Source organism: Myotis daubentonii, chromosome 10 (assembly GCF_963259705.1).
Source record: "Myotis daubentonii chromosome 10, mMyoDau2.1, whole genome shotgun sequence".
Classification (NCBI taxonomy): domain Eukaryota; kingdom Metazoa; phylum Chordata; class Mammalia; order Chiroptera; family Vespertilionidae; genus Myotis; species Myotis daubentonii.
In genome coordinates, this window is record NC_081849.1 from 76,819,083 (window position 1) to 76,838,739 (window position 19,657).

The 19,657-nt window shown below is 40.8% G+C and overlaps 1 protein-coding gene across 4 annotated transcripts in view; it reads left to right on the plus strand.

Annotated features, from left to right (window-relative positions):
• Nucleotides 1–19,657, plus strand: part of SUGCT (succinyl-CoA:glutarate-CoA transferase) — a 576,570-nt gene that overhangs the window by 441,879 nt on the left and 115,034 nt on the right. The window contains exon 13 of one of the 4 annotated variants that reach the window (XM_059655741.1): nucleotides 8,776–8,914. The exons of the other annotated variants lie outside the window; for them this stretch is intronic. Coding sequence (XP_059511724.1) covers nucleotides 8,776–8,914 — 139 coding nt within the window. The remainder of the gene's footprint in view (nucleotides 1–8,775; nucleotides 8,915–19,657) is intronic. 4 annotated transcript variants of the gene reach the window in all.

The window sequence follows — 19,657 nt, forward strand, 5'->3', positions numbered from 1 at the left end:
TTTGCCAGGTTAAGATGGCAAAGGGGTGAGGGAGGGGAAAAGAAGAAGGTTTTTCAAGTCAAGAAGTAAGAGCAACAAAAGCAAAAATTTGAAGGCTCAACAGTCCTGATTTTATGGACTTCCATGGTACAATCCCTGAAAATGCAAAAGGTCTCTTTTAATCTGTACTAAAAGAGTGGGAGCCTTCATTAGGGGGAAACTGGATGAGAAAGATAAAGCTGTAAAATTAGATGATGTGAATATGCTACCACAATGGACTCTTTCACTAACCCAAGAACATTTCATAGATCCTTGATTCGTAGGGTGGAGTGGGGGAAGAGGGTGTGGTGGGGGCAGGGATAGTGGTAGAGGAAAGAAGGTTCCAGAAGAAAGACAGATAAAACCCAGGCACCAACCTTCATTTTAAAATTCGGCAAGAGCCTGCTAGGCTGCTGCCTTCACCCAGAAGTCAGCTGAAATTGACTCATACTCAGCAAAATTCTACTAATGACAGACTCGATCATGATGAGAGGGGCACATTCTTGAGAAGTTTGTTGAGGAAGGGAAAGATGACTTTCAGATAATCACGCTTTGTGCTAAGTGTTAAGAAAGGGACCCCATTAAATGGAGGGAAGAAGAGTTTTAATAGGGTTCATCTTTGTGATCATACCCCTTCATTGTAAGTGATTTGGGGAGAGGAAAGGAGTTGTAGACGCCCCTTAGAAAGTTATGGAACCTACTTCCTGGACTGAGAATGTTCTTAATCTCTGCCCTCGTAGCTATTATGTCCTTTAGTAGGAAAGACCAACTCTTCCTTTTTATAGTCATCTTCCCAAATACATTACATGTGGAGTGCTTGTGAACTTGAGCTTTGGCCTGAGAGAGAGGTTGTTTCTAGTACTGGCTCCACCACTTAAGAGCTGTCTGATCTTGGGCAAGTTAGTCTACCTACCAAATCCTCACTTTCCTCATCTGTTAGACGAGAATGATGGGCAGACAGTACTTACTTCACATCTTCTGTGTGAAGATGAAATTAGATAAGGGGAGCTACAATTGATGGAACATTTAATAAATCAGGTGCTGTTCTTCCAAAGTTCTTATAGGCTTAATTTTTAAAAACAGTGGCCTTATTATCCCCACTTAACAGATGAGAAAGCTGAGGGTTGGAGAAGTTTAATAAGTTTCCCAAAGTCACACAAGTATCAGAGCTGGGATTTGAACCCTGACTTTGGACTTCTGAGGTCACACTGTTTGACTACCATTCTCTACTCTCAAGGAGTGTAAAGCCTTTGAGCACATCAGCTGGAAGATATAATCATGGAATAAAGATAGGCCAACTAAAGAAAACCTGGCTTTTTACATGAGCCTGATGCTCAGCATATTCATCAATATTAGAATTTTGAAATTCTCATCTTACCTTGATGACACTTTAACTGATATTCACTCCTTCACAAATCCCAGCTACATGCACACAGTTAAAATATTTGCTCTTTCCATGACCTGGAAAGTTTTAACAAGTGGTACTTCTTTCAGTCAATGTTTGAAAACATTTTATTCCAACCTGTGGAAAATAGAAGTCAGCATATTGAGCTCTCAAAAACCATTACCTTGTCATGTTCTCACCATACTTTTTGAAAGCATTTCCACAGCTCAAACAAATTAAAGATGTCCATACCCACAATATAACCAGTATGTATCTAGACTTTTTTGGAGGTTCGTATTCAAATAAGTTCAAGTCTATTCTGATTTTATCAGCCATTGGATTCAATGGGATCTCCAGATGTTGTAAAAATTAAAATCTTGATTTTGACTGGCTGCCATTTTTGTTTTCCATTTTGAAAGCTTCTGTCAAAGGCCCCAAATGTGAATGGAGAAGATTGCCTTTAGTCCAAACCGTACCAACTTGTTTCCATGCTGCGAAAGCTGACATGGAGAAAGCTCAGCAAGGATGTCAGATCTGCCCTAACATATCTATCATGGTTTGCAAAGTGTGTGATCAGTGTCTTGGCAAAACCATGAGGAGGGGAACTTCTCCAGCTGTAGCTCCAGCCTGCCACCCCTCTCTTGAACTTGGCACTTAATGAATTGGTCTTTGGTGTGTTTGCATCATAGTCAGGCTGGAATAATTTTCATTCTGAATGTAGGGCTTTTCAGTTTTGTCTCTAGTATTTCCTTTGCAATAGAAATTTTATTAACATTCATAAATAAAGTTTTCCACATACTGTCATCTATCTCTCTTCCACCTAACTTATCCCAGATTTTCTGGGGCTTGTCTGAAAATGATTCACATTGCTAGTGAACAATTGCCACATTGTTCTTGCTGGTCTGTAAATAGAACCTTGCCCTGGCTTCAGCCAGTGCGAAATATATGAATTTGTCCTCTTTTGGTCTTATTACACAAACAAATCAAAGAAGACATAAACCAATTCTGGCCATCAGTGTCCAAATCACTCCTTTTTGAAGATATTACTGTGTAGGAAATGGTGCTGCACTTTCCGAAATGAAATTAACACCTTGCCTCAAGAAGACACAGATGAATATGGACCACATGCCTAGAAACATTTTGGGGGATTAGATAGCCCAATGCCACTGGGTTACATGTCAGTTCTAGTGGCTTCAGCTTGGAAATCAGATACAGTTGTGCTGACCACACCTTTGTTTTATGAGTTTTGGTTTCAGGAAGAGAAAGGTTAGCATCGGGCATAAGATAAGTATTTATGAAGTATTACTGAGGGGGGCTGAGATTGCCAACTACACTAAAATAGCCCACACAACATTGCCTCCGGTTAAGAACTGCTGCATTAAGGAGATGAAGAAACCAAGGCCTGGAGAGGTTGAGCAGCTTTCCCAGTCACTCAGCGGAAGAGCTAGGACTACAAAGCTTTTCTGAGTACAAAATATCTATTCATGACCCTATACATATTCCATCCAGCCATCCTCTTTCATGTACAATATCATGTCTCATGGACATTTGCTTAATATGTGCATACCTGCATGCACCCATGTCTAGCAACTATCCTATATAATAAAAGCCCAGTGACGAAAATGGTGGAATGACCAGAGACCAGGACACCACAGCCCCTTGCCCCAGCTGGCCCCACCCCCCAGGGAGTGGTTAGGGGTGATCAGGCCGGCAGGCAGAGGTGGTTAGGAGCCAGTGGTCCCGGATTATGAGAAGGATACTGCCGATTTAGGCCCCATTTGCTGCGGGATTGGGCCTAAACTGGCAGTTGGACAGCCCCTGAAAGGTCCCGGATTGTGAGAAGGTGTAGGCCAGGCTGAGGGACTTCCCACTCCTGTGCACAAATTTCATGCACCGGGCCTCTAGTCTGTTAATATTTGAAAGCACTTCTAAACTAACTTTGCATTAATACTTAGGCACCATCAGAGAGGAATGGTGGAAAAGGAAACATACTTGTATCATTGCAGTAGCTGTCTTTGAGCCAGGAGGCTGTTTGAGTGGAGGTCTGAGGTCAGAGGTTTAGGTGTGAGTTCAAACTAGGTGTCCCCAGTGCAGAGAACCTCGCATTTCCTAGGGGGCAGTTACACTGCCCAGGCTGTATCTTATGTGCAGGGTAAGTAGACTATCCCAGTCTCCAAGTGATAAATTAAAAACATGAAAAGAATTCTTACCTATGGGCTGTTAATAAGAGAGAATTGACATCCAGAGCCATAACTAGCCAATGTATCTTTTGTTTTTCTTCACACCCTATAGTCATTATCAAAACCTCTAAACTCCAAGTTTTGGCTACCTTGTCTGAAGTAACTGAGCCTCTAGGAAGGTGTGAGAATGCTAATAGATTTAATGTGATTCATTTGCTTCTCACTGTTTATATCAGCTCTTCATGCTCGGCAATATTTTCTTCATTACTTCATAAATGCATGAATATTTATTACTTTGGGGGAAAACACACTACTGTTCACAATGACTGCAGCTGAAAAAAATGATAATAAACATGAGAGACTAACAGGACTCCGGAGAGGAAGCAGTTCGGGATGGTAAACCAGGATCTGTGGAATGTTAAAACAACTGTCAGCCGAAGGACAGCTAACATGTTAGAGACATGCAAAAGGTCATTGTGGGAGAAAGTTACCAAGGGGATTATAGTGTGTAATTAGTCTGTAGTTAACATTTGCATAAATATTCACAGCAGAGAACTTTTTGGATAGTAGTAGCAGATAACCAAAACACACACACACACACACACACACACACACACACAGCTAAAAGGCTGGAAAAATGTGTATAATTATGTACTCATCACTTAAGATCTGCCTCAAAACTCATCTCCAGAGCTAAATCTTTCCTATCTCCTCTACGAAGACTTGTTGCATTTCACTCAGCCACCTCTGGCTCTTCTCTGTTTATAAATCTATTAACTCTCCAGACTCTAGACATCTCTACGCCCTCGGCTTACCTGATTGTTGCGTCCTGATTGCTGTTACCTGATTGTTCACACAGTGCCTAATGAAATGTGTGTATATAGGTGATCAGTAAATGATTGCTGAATACATAAAGCTTGGTCAAGGCAAGAATTATGTGGCTCAATTTTATTTAACTAACTGATAAGGTGCACCAGGCACTGTGTTAGGCACCGAGGAACAGAAACATCTCAAATAACTCTGGCTTTTACCTCCCAGTGGCCTGAAGTGATGGATCCGACTGCACCTTATTGCTGTCAATTCATTCAACTAGTCAGTCAGCCAACAAGCTTTCTCCTGGGGGCTCACCATGAGCCAGCTCTTTGTGGGACCTTTGAGGACACAAGGTAGAGGTAACAGGATTTACTGTTTGGAGTCATAAATGCTGTGCTTACTCTAGGTCCAGGATTTTTGGAAAGCACAGAGGAAGAGATCCTAACAGCCTGGTGGAGTCAGGAAAACTTCCCAGGTTGTAGGAGCTGAGTCTGAAGGATGAGTGGGCAAGGACAAGTTACTTGGGTGGGCATCTGAGACAAGGTGCAGCATGAGTAAGCCCTGGAGACGGAGAGAGTGCTATGAGGAGAAGCCTGCCCGTGGTTGGCATGGCTGGGGCAGGGGTGTCAGTGTCTTAGAGGCCACTAGGAGGGAAAGGCCATGTCCATCATGAGTACCACATGTTCAGGTGGCCTGAACCAAGGCTGTTAGAGGTAGCAGGGAGGAGTAGGCAAGAGGAGAGTGGCTCAAAGAGTAAACAAAAGAAGCTGAAGCTTGGAGTGGGTTTGCCCTTGATCTGAGTCTCAGCAATCTGAGAGCATGTGTTCATTTGTAACTGGAGCGCCAGTGCAGGCTGAGGGCTAGCTTGGGATGCATACCGTCTCCTTCATGGTTAGGCCTCTGTATGTGGGCCACATCAAAGAGGAAAAAGTGATTACATTCTGCTATTTGTGTGGAAAGTTCACAGATGCTTTGCGTTATACATGTCAGGATAGCAACATAATCTTCTTAAATAGCTTACTCTTTTTCTCTTGACTTTTACTTTGATATACTTTCTTTTTCTTTTACTTTGCCTAATTGGTTGCTAAGATTGGCCTCAGTATTCAGTTAGGGTTGAAACATTACATTTTACTATCCAAATAATTGGAGTTAAAAATACCTCCAACAGTCTATGACTCATACTTTTCAACCCATAGATGAGAAAAAACAAAGTGGGTGACTGGATGCCTGTGATTGTGGTACAGGCTTAAGTACCACTGAGTTCTAAATGTCATTTCGGGCCCACTGGGGAGGCTCTGACACTCCCAAGTCATCCCAGACTTTCTGGCTATGCCCGACATTAGTTAGAGCCACATCCATTTAGATTCAAGTTTATTACCTACAGTGATATATAACTTTTTCAGTTCCCATCAATCATACAGCTTTTATGTGTTTGAAAGACCTGAGAGTTTGATAGATGGGAATTGAGGTTGAGAACTAGAAATTATAGAATGGGCATCAACAAAATTTACCTGTTCTGCAATTGTATCAGATTGATTCAGTTTGGTTCAACTTACCAAATATTTACAGAGCACGTGCTGCATGAAAGATGCAGGGCCACTTCCTAAGATAGGCGCACAAATAATTGAGATGACAGCTTGTTGTGTAATGAGACTAGCTGCTAAGGGACATGGAGGGTGGGTGGAAGTGAGTAGGCATGTGTATGCCTGTGGCAGGGGTGACAACTTGGAACTCAGGCTACATGGTGGTGGACGCTGAGCAAGGAGGCTGAATGTGACAACAGCTCTACCAATATAGAAATGTAACCTTTGTCAGGTTATGCAGAGCTCAGAGTTGGCTTGCTCATCTGTAAATTAGGGATGACAAAATCTTCCCCTCTCGCTCAGAAGTTTGTTATGAAGGTCGGATGAGTTACTAAGTGTTAAGAATGTGAAGTATACAAAGGGTGCTTAAATGCTTTTCATTATTTGATTGTTAGCAGAATCAGAATTGGAACCCAGACGATCTGATTTAATCCATGAACCACTAAATTCTGTGAGCCCTTTGAAACTTTTTTTTCTTGTTTCTGGAATTTGCTTTATGGGGGAAATCTTTGTGGTTACCGTAGGCAGCTGAATGTGTCTCTTGATCTATAGAGGAGGTTGGAACAAGGACAAGGGAGAAGATGACATTGAAAAGCATGGGTGGAGAATTCTACATGTTATGAGTCACATACAGTTCCTGGGACTCCGAAGATGCTTGGAACTTCTTGAAAGCCTGCCTTACACACTGTGTTTTAAGTTGCAGTGTATGTACACAAGCTAAATGGGCTTTGGTCTCACATCTCTAGCCTTATCTTAGGATTGAAGATGCTTAAAGCATTCAGGAGGACCTAAGGGGTGGGTCTTCTGGCCTTGCTGGAGTGAGATCTTACACTGTAGGATTGAAGTGATTGTGAAATGAGAGACCTACGCATTGAATCTATTCAGGGAATCCCGAGTAGGAAATACCCTGGATATACTAATGTTTGAGCAACTTGGAAAGCTGAAGGAACTAAGCCAGTCATGCTGTCCTGTTTTGAACAATTTTCACTTGTTCTGCTTTAAATCACTTATTGATATTTTTATGATGGTGAAAATGGACAGATGTCAAAGGGAATGTTCCCTGACTCCCCTGGTCCTGGAAATCAATGAGAAAAACATATGTATTAACTGTATTTTTGTTTTATTCAATATCTGAATTATGGCTTCTGATTGAATCACTTCCTGAGTTTAGACAGCAAGGATTCAGATAGCAAGGGATGCTTTCTGACCACGGAGTACTACATTTTATCAGAGACTACTAGGAGGTGCGTGATGTCACTCACTGAGGAGAAAGAACCACCACAGAAACAAAACTACACCTCGTGTCCCTTCTGCAGACCTTCCTGTGGCAAACCCAGTCTGAAAATTACAAGCAAGCGTTGGGGTTGAGAGGGAATCTCTTCCCCCTCCCTCTTTGGTTTGGTTGGTAGTGGCCCTGCTAAAACCCTGGCTCCTTTTATCATTTGTTCCTGTTCTAGTTCATTTTCAAGAAAGCCCCAGGCCTCTGAGGCTGGCTTCCACCCCCATCAGAGATTTGAATTATGAGGACAGGAAATTAGTTCGGCTTTGTCATTTTATGACACTGTTGCCCACCCCCTCACCCACGTACCCTCCTGAAAAGTCCTGCCAACATTAAGCAGCCGTCTTTTCATGTGGCTTTGGCTGAACTTGTCCTCTAGGAAGTGCACCCCTATCTCAGCCACTCCAGCCACTTCCGAAAGCTGAGTTCATCTGTCACTCCAGTGTTCAGGGGCCCCGGGGTGGGGGTGGTCTGTGAACAGGGCTGGGTGGCCTGAGGGCTCAATGCTGCTTCAGCAGGGCAGGCTGGCTGCTCTCGCAGCTAACACTGCTGTTCAGGGATAGCTGCTACCTGCTTTATGCAAGACAGGAATCTTGAAAAACATGATTGTATGCAGGCTTGTATCCATAGTATTTTCCTGATGGTCATCTGGAAAATGACAGAAGTGATTTACAGAAATAGAGAAAAACATAGCAATTAAAGGAATTGTGTAAAGTCCACAAGCCGTTCGGGCACCAAGAGACGGTGCATTTTCAGATCTCCTTTCTACCACATTTTATCTCACGAGAGAGACTTGGTAGCTGTGTATTTTTACTGTTGAGGATTTCCAGAGCAATTCTAGAAATGTAACATGCTCTGCCACCTCGTTTTGTTAAAACTCCACTGAGTAGCTCTGTGAAGGAGGTAAGTGGGGGCTTCCCCTCACTTTCAATGGAGGAAATTGAGTTGTAGAAGGAGTTTGTGTGTGGCCTGGAGCCAGACAGTGAGTTAATGGAAGATATGTTCTAAAAACCCAGCCTGGAGTTAGGAGTCCCTGGTGTACCCAGGCCACAAGTTATATGACCCTTCTCTGACGCAGGCTTGCCAAGGTGAAGCAGTAGAAATGCTTAAGAAATTCAAAGGTTACTGTGAGACCCACCCTGGTTACATCATCGCAGGATGCAATTCTCGCTTTGTCATCAGCCCATCCTTAAACCCACCCAAGGCCTAGCTTCCCAAAATAACCCTCACCGCCACCAAAAGCCTGACCGTCCTGCCACGCTCAGAGCGATTTGAAGGCAGCCAGTTCTCTCTCAGATGATCTAGGTGGAGACAAAGAGGTAATTATCAATGACCGAATTTCTTTTGTAGTGGATGGGCAGGCGGGCTGCTGGACAAGTTTAGAAGAAATGTAAAGTCCAGCTCCTAATCTTTCGTACTGTTGAGGTCTTTTTCTAATGTGAAAGAAACTTGGCATGTTTCCGATGAGGAGGATAGTAGGGTGGAAAAAGAGATATTTTCATGTGACTTTTTCCGCAGAAACATCAGAAGTCAAGGAAGCCAAGTTCAATCGTTCTTCTTAGAACCACAAATTGCCTTTTCGGCTTCTTGGACTGTGGACTTCTGTCTGCCTTTTCCTCCCCCGTGTGCTCAGCAGTGATATCTGGAGCAGATGGAGGTATTGATACTTTAGATGTATGTGTGTTATAAAGGCTCTGAGTCCACCTTGCTTTAACACTCTCTACTTTAGGAGCCAACCTGTTATAAAGCTACCTCCAGTTTCATCATGACCCATCAACATGAGCCGGCGCCATGTTTTCAGGGCCGAGAGACTGTGGAGTAAGGTGTTCCTGTGAATGCCCTGCAAGCACCAGTGTGGGATTTCAGGCTCAACAGAAGATCACTGAAAAGCATTTTTTTTTTCTGGGGTAGTTTCTTATCCTGTGGAGCCCTCACCTATAAACCAGAGCTAAACACAGACTGCTCGTATAGAAAAAACAAAACAGAAAACTACTGCTCTCAAATCAGCGCACAAGGTGTGCAAGATTTTGATTAGAGGCGGTTCAGTTCTGTATGCACAACAAAGTCATTCTTCCGTCCCCACCCCGCCTTTGTTATTCCAAGGGAAACATCTAAGTGATATCCACATAGAGCAGGGGTGGGGAAACTTAACCGGCTATATTTGGTCAAACATTTAATTAACTCACCCTTAATGCCTTGGCAGGGCCAGACCAAATGATTTCGTGGGCCTTTTGGGCTGGGCGTTCTCTCTGCCTGACACAGAGTATCATAATAGGAGAAATATGCATTGTGTGTGTGTGTGTGTGTGTGTGAGTGTGTGTGTGTGTGTGTATGAGAGAGAGAGAGAGAGAGAGAATGTGTATGCATACCGGTGCCTCTGTCTTCTCTATGAGTGTTGGTTGTTGCTGGACCCAGTTGACTTAGTTCACCAGGGAGCTCAGTCAGCACAGGTGAGGCTCTGCATTGGCCCATGGCTTTCCCTGGGAGTGTGTTTTGTGTGCCCTCCTGTCCTCCCACCTTCCTCTAGTTGTAGATACTCAAATTTCTTTGGAGATTGAAAGGATTAGAGTGTGTCTTACAGTGTGTATTTCCTGAAAAGTGACAAGTTCCTTTCACAATGTGGGAAAAGAGACCCAGTAAAGTTTAGCCACTTGCCCAAGGTCACACAAAATAGTGATTTTATGAAAATTCCATTCTTGGCTCCAAGAGCAAGCAATATAAAGCAAAGTCACACAGCAATCAAGTGATAGAGCTATGGTTTTAACCCAAGCAATTTGGCTCCAGAGTCCACACTTTTAGCCACTATATAAGTGATATTAAATTAATTAAACCCTCATTTGTCAGATACACAGAAAACATCTGAATATTTGCCTACCGATTTTGTATTTTTGGACATTCAGAAAAAACACATTTTATGTGATTAAATTTATTAATTAAAAAAATAGATTCTCCCTTGCTCATGCTAAGTTCAGCTATTGTTTTACTTTATTCTAATTCTTCTGTGATTACATTTTATTTTGACTGTTTTGATTTAATTATAGGTTCACAGGGAGTTGTAAAAATAGTACAGAAAAATCCTGTGTATCCTTCACCCAGTTTCCTCCAGTGGTTACATCTTACATAATTATAGTACACTATCAAAACCAGGAAACTGACATTGGTACAATATGCGTGCATAATTCTATGCTATTTTATCACATGTGAATATTCATGTAATGATAACTGCAATTAAGATACAGAACTATTCTATCACCATGAAGATACTTTTATTTAAAATTTATTGGTTCATCTGGAATTTATTTTGGGTGTTCTTGAGAAGTAGGGAATCTATCTTCTAATTTCCATTTTTTCTCAGTACCACTTATTTTACAAATCATCATTTTGACATTAATTAGAAACTCCACCTTTCTGCTCCAGTACATAATTAGAAACCCCAGATCTTTCAGACCTCAAAGCCATTGTTTCTTCTTATTCACAATATTAGCACCTACAATTTGGGTCATAGCAGGAGCAGGTTTTGATTTGTATGCAATTAGAAATAATGGAGCTTACAACAGGGGTCTTGGGCCACTAAACTATTACTGTCTTTTTTTTTTGCTTAAATTTGATCCTTGGTGTCATTGAGACAGTGGGGAGGACAGTGGCTATCCATCTGCCTCCTTTCTAGTGCAGTGCTTCTAGTTCTCCCCTGGGTGGCTTTCTTCGAAGATGGCACATCTCAGAAACTCAGAGGGACTGGGCATGAGTTCACAAAACTCCAGATTCATCACTCTTCTTAATTTCATTAATTGTTTTTCGGCCTTAGTTTTCCCATCTGTAAAGTTGGGAAAATTACAGCTACCTCAAAGGACCATGATTTTTATGAAGATTAAGTGAGTTACTATATTTAAATGTATAGCCTAGGAATGGCTCCACATAGTATAGTACTTTTATGCTCATTCCCATTTCTAATAATATACTATTTCTTTTATTTAATGGTGAATATATTTTTATAATTTATATCAGCATGTGCTGTCAGTCATAATAATATTATTTCCTCCTGAGAAGTCAGTGTGATCGTGTCTTAGAATTGAGGAAAGGTGTTAATTATAAGATACAAGTATGAAGTTGATGGTCAGTGTCTTAATCTTAGTCTGGTTCAGGCCGTTATAACAAAATGCCATGAACTCGGTGGCTGATCAACAACAAAAATTTATTTCTCACAGTTCCGGTAGCTGGGAAGTCGAAGACCCAGGTGCGAGCAGGTTCAATGTCCACTTCTTAGTTCATAGGTGGCCATCTCTTTGCTGTGTCCTCATAGGGCAGAAGGGGACAGGGACATCTTGTATAAGGGTGCTAATCCCATTAGTGAAGGCCTCACCCTTATGATCTCATCACTTTCCAATGGCCCCACCTTCAAATACTATCACTTTGGGAATTAGGTTTCAGCACGTGATTTTGGGGGGAAACACGAATGTTCAGTCTACAGCAATCCATAAGTGAAAAAGTCCTCTTTCTTCCCTGGGCAGTGTTTTTCATGGCAGTGGCTTCTTCTGTTTGGCGGGCATGTCCATCCATCAGCTTTCTAGAGGCTGCTCTGGCACAGGGACACCTTGCCTTGCTTCTAGGACCATATCCAGTGGGCAGCTGTCTCTAGAGACCTGGCTAAATCTTAATCTAGAGGCAGCGACAGCATCACCCAGGGTTTATAAGATAACTTTGTGTGACAGTTTTGTGTGTAGGAAGGTAGTCTTCATAACCCAACTGCATCCTTTTCTTTCTTTTGTGGACACAGCCCCACAAGCCCTCACTTAGGTCAGAGGAGCAGTCTTATGCATAAAGGAAGTCATAACAAATGTTATGGTTATGACACAGTTCTGACAACTCGAGCACTACTCAGCCTCATTATCCAGCTTCACCGTGGAACACAAGAAGCACCTGTTCCAATAGCAGCCTTGGGTATCCTATGATTGCCCAAGATAGAACTGCTCTGAGCTATAACAGTGTCTCAGACTCCATGAACCTGTATCTAACACTAAAAAGAAGGGGAGAGGGTATAGATTTGAAATCCCAGTGTAAGCTATGGAAATACTGCAATAGTTACTACTGCAAGCAAGAAGAGAGAGTTTGAGACACGCAGAACATTTCTTTCCTCTCTTTCCTCTGCTTCCTTCTCCTTTGGTTTTGGGAAGTGTCTTGTATATGTGTATATGAGTGTTTTGCTTCTCAGTTATCACTAGAAAACACAAGAATTATGCTGTGATCATCATTTCTGAAAGAGTCTCTCTTACAGGAAATTGGGCTGCAAGAGGGGGAAAGTGTATGTTTTCCTGAAGGAAGTGTGTGTAGAAAGCTAAGTCTGGGAAACAAATTATGGAGAAAGTATAAATAAACTCCTGGCGCTTTACATTTGAATGGTGAGATAGTACCTCTGGTCCCAAGGAAAGCAATTTCTTTTTGGACATGATCCTTAAGGCATGTGAACGATTCAGGTTTAATTTTAAAACCAGTACCTTCATTCTTTCCATTTTCCCTAAACCACCTGACCACAGGCACATATTCCACAACCACCAACACTGGGAAATCTACGAATGGGAAAGTTGAATTCCACTTAGAAAAGGAGTATTAGAAATCTCCACAGATTTAAGCCTTAAATATTATTTCTAAGTAAGCTCTGGTGGGTTATTGTTCTTTTTAAAAGAGTTTACCTCTTATGTTAAAACTTGCTTGGATTATAAATTGTAATTTAAATCTCTTTTCCATGCATTTAAAAACTTACAATACAATATTAGCAAAGAATATATTTTTATTAGGAGCAAAATATGAAGTAGAAAATTTTAGTTGTTAGCATAGATGGTATCAAATGTCTTCTCTTATGGTACTGTTTAATAACATATTTATACACTTGAGTAAAATGAAATGGAAATAAATTATTCCTTACATTGTGGCTTTTGAGAATAGAACTTGGTGAAACTTCCCAGATCTCCACAGTACCATATAAAAGGACAGGAAGCAGGGAGCTGTTTCATGAAATACAATAATTCTAGTGTCAACAACGGGCACCAGGATTGAAACACTTCTTGGGTACTCTGTGCTATGCTGATGGCCTATACCTAATTCAGACTGGGTATCTGAGACTTAATGCCTTTGTAAGTCCTGCCTTCCCGTTCCAGGTTGCAATACAGCAAAGAGGGAAGGAGAGTTGCAGAGACTGCACATCTTGTAGGGCTATTCAGAATTCTCATTGAATTAAAGAGGTAAATGAGTAGATAAGTAAACTTTTCTGCAAGCCATTAGTCTTCCTCTCATTCTTGCCTCGTCTACTGCAATATCCTCTTATCTGTGGTCTCTGATTCTCTTGCACCACCTAAAGACTATTCTCTGTAAGTCTGTAAGTATAGACTTTGAAAACCTATGTCCAGCCATGCCACCACCTGCTCAGAACCTCCGAGAGCTTCCCATCGCATTGTGTTTATACTATGACCTACAAGCTCCTCCTCTCCTCCCATTGTCTGTCTCACTAAGTAAGCACCTACCTGGGGTCTTTACACTTGCTGTTTCTTCTGTATAGAACACGTTAGATAGTCTCATGACTTTACTTACGGCATTTAATATCACCTCCTCAATGAGTTCTCAGCCCTCACCCCAAGTTATCCCTCTCTATCCACTTTTCTTGTTTTACTTTTCTTCATAATATATATATATTTTCATTCCTTGATGTCAGAGTGCATGTATTATGGGAGCTCCCTGAGGATAGAGACTTTGCCTATAGAGTTTAGTATGGAAGCCCCAGTGCCTGGCACAAAGGGGCTCAATAAACATTTGTTGAATGAGTTGTTTTATGTTAGTGAACATGAGTACTTGCCCCTCTTGGTACTTGTCCTTTCTTTTCTTATAAGGTAGGGCAAAGGTAGGTTTATAGTTGTTCATATGGAAAATATAATAGTTAATAAATAATAATACAAGAATAAACTGTTTCACGTACTCACAACTATAAACCTACTTTTGCCCCACCTTGTGTAGTTGAACACAAGTAAAATTGTACATTAAGAATCTCTTATTCACTATCATGACACATACAATTTAGAATTTGAATGGTCAATAGAGATCATCTGGTCCACCAGTTTTCAGCCTTTGTTTTTACTGTGCTGAAACATAGAGTATAATCTGATATACTTTTTGAGGAGACTCTTTTGGGAATTACCATATTTAGAAACCTCATTCCTCACCAAAAAAAGTAAATAAATAACAAAATAACAAAATAACCATTCCCACCCATCATTGCTCATCGAAACGCTTTGCAATAACTTATAATCATTACAACTATTAATAATGTCTTAGCTTCTCTAGAGGTGGAAGGTGAGAAAGGAATATGGGTGTGCAGGTTTCGGAAAGATTGGTAAGAGACTGAGGAGAGCAGGGTAGAGGAGGATAAGGAGTCCCCAAGGATGTGTTCTTAGGGAAAATCTAGCCTTGGCCTGAGGCATGGGGCACACAGGGCAGAGCTTTTCTGCCCTTTAAGAGGTCTGGGCTTAAGTACTTTCTGTAAGTCATCACTGGCTGCCCTCTGAGCCCCACCCCTGCCCCCGCTGGGTTGGGGATGGTAGCTGGGTGGCTTCCCAGGCGTCCCCTCTTGTTCTGTCAGCCAAGAATAAGTCACTGAAGAAGTTCACAGGAGTAAGTCCTTGTCATTGTCACTCAAAGCAGCCAGAGGATGGGTATACCGGCTGGTCAGGAGGATCTGAATGTCTGGGCACCTGCAACCTCTTCTACACACGGTTCTCAGTAATGGCCGCTTACTATGAGGTTATAATAGCCGCTCTCAAATTTCAGCGTACATCAGATTCTCTTGGAGGGCTACTTAAAATACATACTGCTGGACCCTCCTTTCAGAATTTCTGACACAATGGGGGTGGGGCTCAAGAGTTATTCTAACAAGTTCCCAGGTGGTACAGATGCTAGTCGGGGTTGGGGGAACAACTTTGAGAACCACTCCACTGGGTTGCATCGTACTGAAGCTTTCCTTGAAGTCAGAAACACAAATCTTACTCCAAAAAGCTTTCGAAGCATAATGTTCTTCAGGTCCATCCATGCTGTTGCCAGTAAGAGAAAGACCAGTACCATGTGGTTTCATTCATATGTGGAATTTTATGGACAAACTGAACTACGAAGCAAAACATTTTAGACTTTATGACACTTTCCATGGTGATATTGTTTAGCTAATATTAATTATTGAAAACAAAATCAAAACAAGAAACAAAAGAAATATAAATACTTATTCTTCAAAAGATGTCCTGAGATGTGTCATTTACTGAGTGGATTGTCTCTAAAAACTGAGCGCTGTGGTTCGGCTGCAGTTTCTGTTTTGCGGTTGCTGTTGAATCTCCCAGCGTTGCCCAAAGCCGTGAAGTTGGCCTCAGAGCCAGCCTCTCTCCAGCCCTTACTCACAAAGTGACAAACGTGTTTGTGTGGGTTATTTTTTCTCTTGAGAGTTCTTTTTCATTATTTAATGAAGCCATTTAGTAATGTATAGGCCTTAAATAATAAGGTTCACATTGGCTGGTATCAGGTTAGTCATATTAACACAAACACTTGTTCTCAGAAGCAAATTTAACTCTAGACGTGTTTAAAGCCAATCACAACACCGTAGAGCAGTGGTCAGCAAACTGGAAATAACATTTAAAAAATGTTTTTATTGATTTTAGAGAGAGAGTAAGGGAGAGGGAAACAGAGATAGAAACATTGATGCGAGAGAAACATGGATCGGCTGCCTCCTGCATGCCCTGCATTGGGGATTGAGCATGCGAGCCTAGTATGTGCCCTGACTGGGAATTGAACCTGCAACATCGTGGTGTATGGGTTGATGCTTAACCACTGAGCCATACTAGCTGTGCGGAAATCACATTTTTAGTTCTACTGAAACAGTATTTAAAAAAATAAAATCTCTCTTTTGTTTTTAAAACATATCAACCTAGTACAGATAAGTCATTCTTAAGTATTTATTCATTCCATTTGTGTAGCAAAGAATGAGAAGTTTATAGCCAGTGCAGCAAACGGAACGGAACAGATGTTAATGTGGGGGGTGGGATAAGGAAATATTGCCATTGTGACCTAATCTACACAACTGTAAAGCACATTGGCCTGCTTCTGCTGCCTTCTAAAACCCCTTCTCTTATTTCCTGGCCTCCCCTCTCCTGCCTTTTAGGAACCCAATGTCTTTGACTGTAAGGTGAAAGGAAAGTCACCTTATATATAGCATGTTCCATCTACGAACTTTCTTACTTCCCGCAAAACAAGCAGACAAGTGAAAAAGCTCACCTCATTCCCCAGTGAGGATGCTCTCACTAGGAAAGCAAATGACCTAAAGTAATTTACAGTTGGATGTGATTGACTCACCCCTGAGCTCCAGATTTGTATGTATCCAGCTCTGAGCTGTGCTTTCCCCTGGGCTGTGTCCACCTACAGCAGCTCACACTCCACAAGTCCAAAACTGAGTTGACCTTTGTCCATCCTGCTGTGTTTTCTCTCTCAATGGATGGGCACAAGCATATTACCAAACATAAAAGCTACTAACTGGATAATTTGCCCAGACTTTTCTTTGAACTTCCTTATTCTCCATATTCAATCAGTTGTCAAGTCCTAATTCCATTCCTCCCTGTATCTTCTATCTGATTCTTTTTCAGTTTCCCCAGACTTGTCATTTGACATTCTCACTGTCATTTCAATGCCAGAGCCCAGTGGTACATTCCTCATTTGCTTGTTAAAATGTTCCCACCTTCATTGTTTCCACTTGGCATCTGCAGATACCTCTCCAAGTGTTTTTTCTATCTTCCTTCCTTCCTCTTGGACCACTGTTTACGTCTTTACTCTTCTATTGCTCTCCCAGTGGCACTGGTACACTAAAGTTTGAATTTTGTAGCATTTTTTTATTGACTTCTTTTTCGCCCACTGGCTGGTTCTCTGCCTGCCATTAGCGCTAGGCACAGACTAGCTGCTCATCAAGTGTCAGCTGAGTGCACTGACTGGCTGAGGGTATTATAAAAGACTACAGGCTTGGAGCATGAAATTTGTGCATTAGGGGGGTTCCCTCAGCCTAGCCTGCGCCCTCTTGCAGTCTGGGACATCCCCCTTGCAGTCCGGGACCCCTTGCTCCTTACCGCCCACCTGCTTGCTGCTCCTTACCACTTGGTTCGCTGTTCCTTAGCCTGGCTTCTGGCTCCTGTGTTGAGCATCTGCCCCCTGGTGGTCAGTGCGCATCATAGCGACTGGTCATTCTGGTCGTTCCACCGAAATGTTTGCTGAGGCTTTTACTATATAGATAAGCTTTTGAACTGATTCGTGTGTGTGTGTGTGTGTGGGGGGGGGGGGGTTACCTTACTTTAACATATTGCCCTGGTGGCCTCAGTAAATTCCTGTGGGGTTGTGTTGAGTACTGAAAGGAGAGACTTCCCAGCCCTGCCCAGTAGTCCCTCCTCCCTGATGTCAGTGGGCCAGAAGAGGGTTGCCAGCACTGAGGAGCAGTAGTTTTCAGTTTTCTGGGTTCTATTATTTATTATGTGACTAAAGCGGAGATAAGTCCGGGAGCCAAAATTGCTGATTGGCATTTCCCACCTAAAACTAGAATCCCTTCAGATGTTTTAAACCATGGCTAAAAAACCTTAACTCAGACCAAAGTCTATAAATTGTTTCTACAAATTTGATTAGTCAATCAATGAAAATTTATTAAGTGCTTATTGTGTTTAAAACGCTGAAATAATAGGGATTACTAATGTTTAAATAGAATAAACTTTAAATATGATATCTTTAAATACAAATATGAGCAAAAAAGAATTATTCAATAAATATTAAGAGAATTGGGTAATCCATTTAGGAAAAACTAATTCTCAAGTTTATTAAATAAAAAATATAATAGAAAAAACACAGGTGAATATTTATTGCATAAAACTAGAGAAATCATGAGCATGCCAGCTAAAGAAGAGACAATTAGACTACCTAAAAGCTAAAATCGCCTGTGTGTCTGTTAAACACAGCCACACATATAAAGCCAGACCATATTTTTTGGCATTCCAGACATTGGTTATATGGTGTAACAATATATTATAAGTATCACTAAGAAAGGGAAAAATAACAAACCACCAGTTAAATTATGATATACCATTAATTGTTAAATGTGACTCCATTGTAAGCATATCAAAATGTATGGGGATCCCATGTGCCTCCTGGGATCAAGGAAGTATGGTAGCAACTAGAAAAAACAACATGACAGAAAATGTCATCTACTCAGTTGTAGTGGGACTATCACTTAGTACAGTCTTTCTGGATGCAATTTAGCAGTATGTACAACATTCATAAAACATGCATCCTTTGACTCACAGATTTTACTTTTTGGAATTTATGCTGTTGAAATGATCAAGAATGTGTAGAAAGATCGAGCTACATATTTGTTCATTGCCATCATATTTATAAAACCAAAACATTGGAATAATTTAAATGTTCACAAATCAGTGACTACAAATCAGCTAAACAAATTATAGCATATCCACATCAGGGCACTGTCTCTAGTCATTAAAAATGATGCTGTAAGTGAAGATTAATTGCCATGGAAAGAACTTCACTGCTTGTTTTGATTCTGTTTCAAGAAGTAATTATAGATATAGTTGTAGATATATAGATATAAATATACAAAGAAAAAAAGCTGGAACTAAATTTATACTAGAGGTGGTTACTGAGGGTGGTGCCATAATGAGAATTTTATTTTCCTCTTTTTTATTCGTCTGTTTTAGTTTGTAAAATATATACAATCTATAATAGCACAATAATTAGTTATTTTCTATTTAAAATAAAAATTCATGCTTTTAATAGATTTAAAAGATTATTTGAAATGTTAAGGAGAATAATACAAATGAAAATTATTGAAATAAAAATATAAACTATGCCCTTGATTTCTGTAAAATCATTGTTCCTGCAAAGTAATGAGCATTCTATAAAAAATTTCCTCTGTTTTATTGCTACTTTGATTAATAACAAGTCAAATTCCTATTTGTGTCTCATGTGTATTAAAACTCTAATCTCTACTAACAAGTTCAACAAAATCTTATGAAATATTTTATAAATAATTCTTGAGAAGTAACTAGGCACTTAAAAATTAACAAGTATTGGGTGTAAGCTGACCTTCAGTGTCACATTTTAACATCTGTTTTTCATGTTGTGATACTTATTTGAGATCTGGTATTATTAAGTAATGAGGAAAATATCTGACTGTTACCATAGGTTACAGGACAGTAACTTGAAGCCGATGGATCAGCATTCTTCAAATAAAATTCAAATAAAATCATGACATTATGGCTCTAGCCTTCATCCACAAGCATCTATACAGTTTTTTTCATCTGATAAATGAACTGCTAGGCTTTCTGACTGGTTA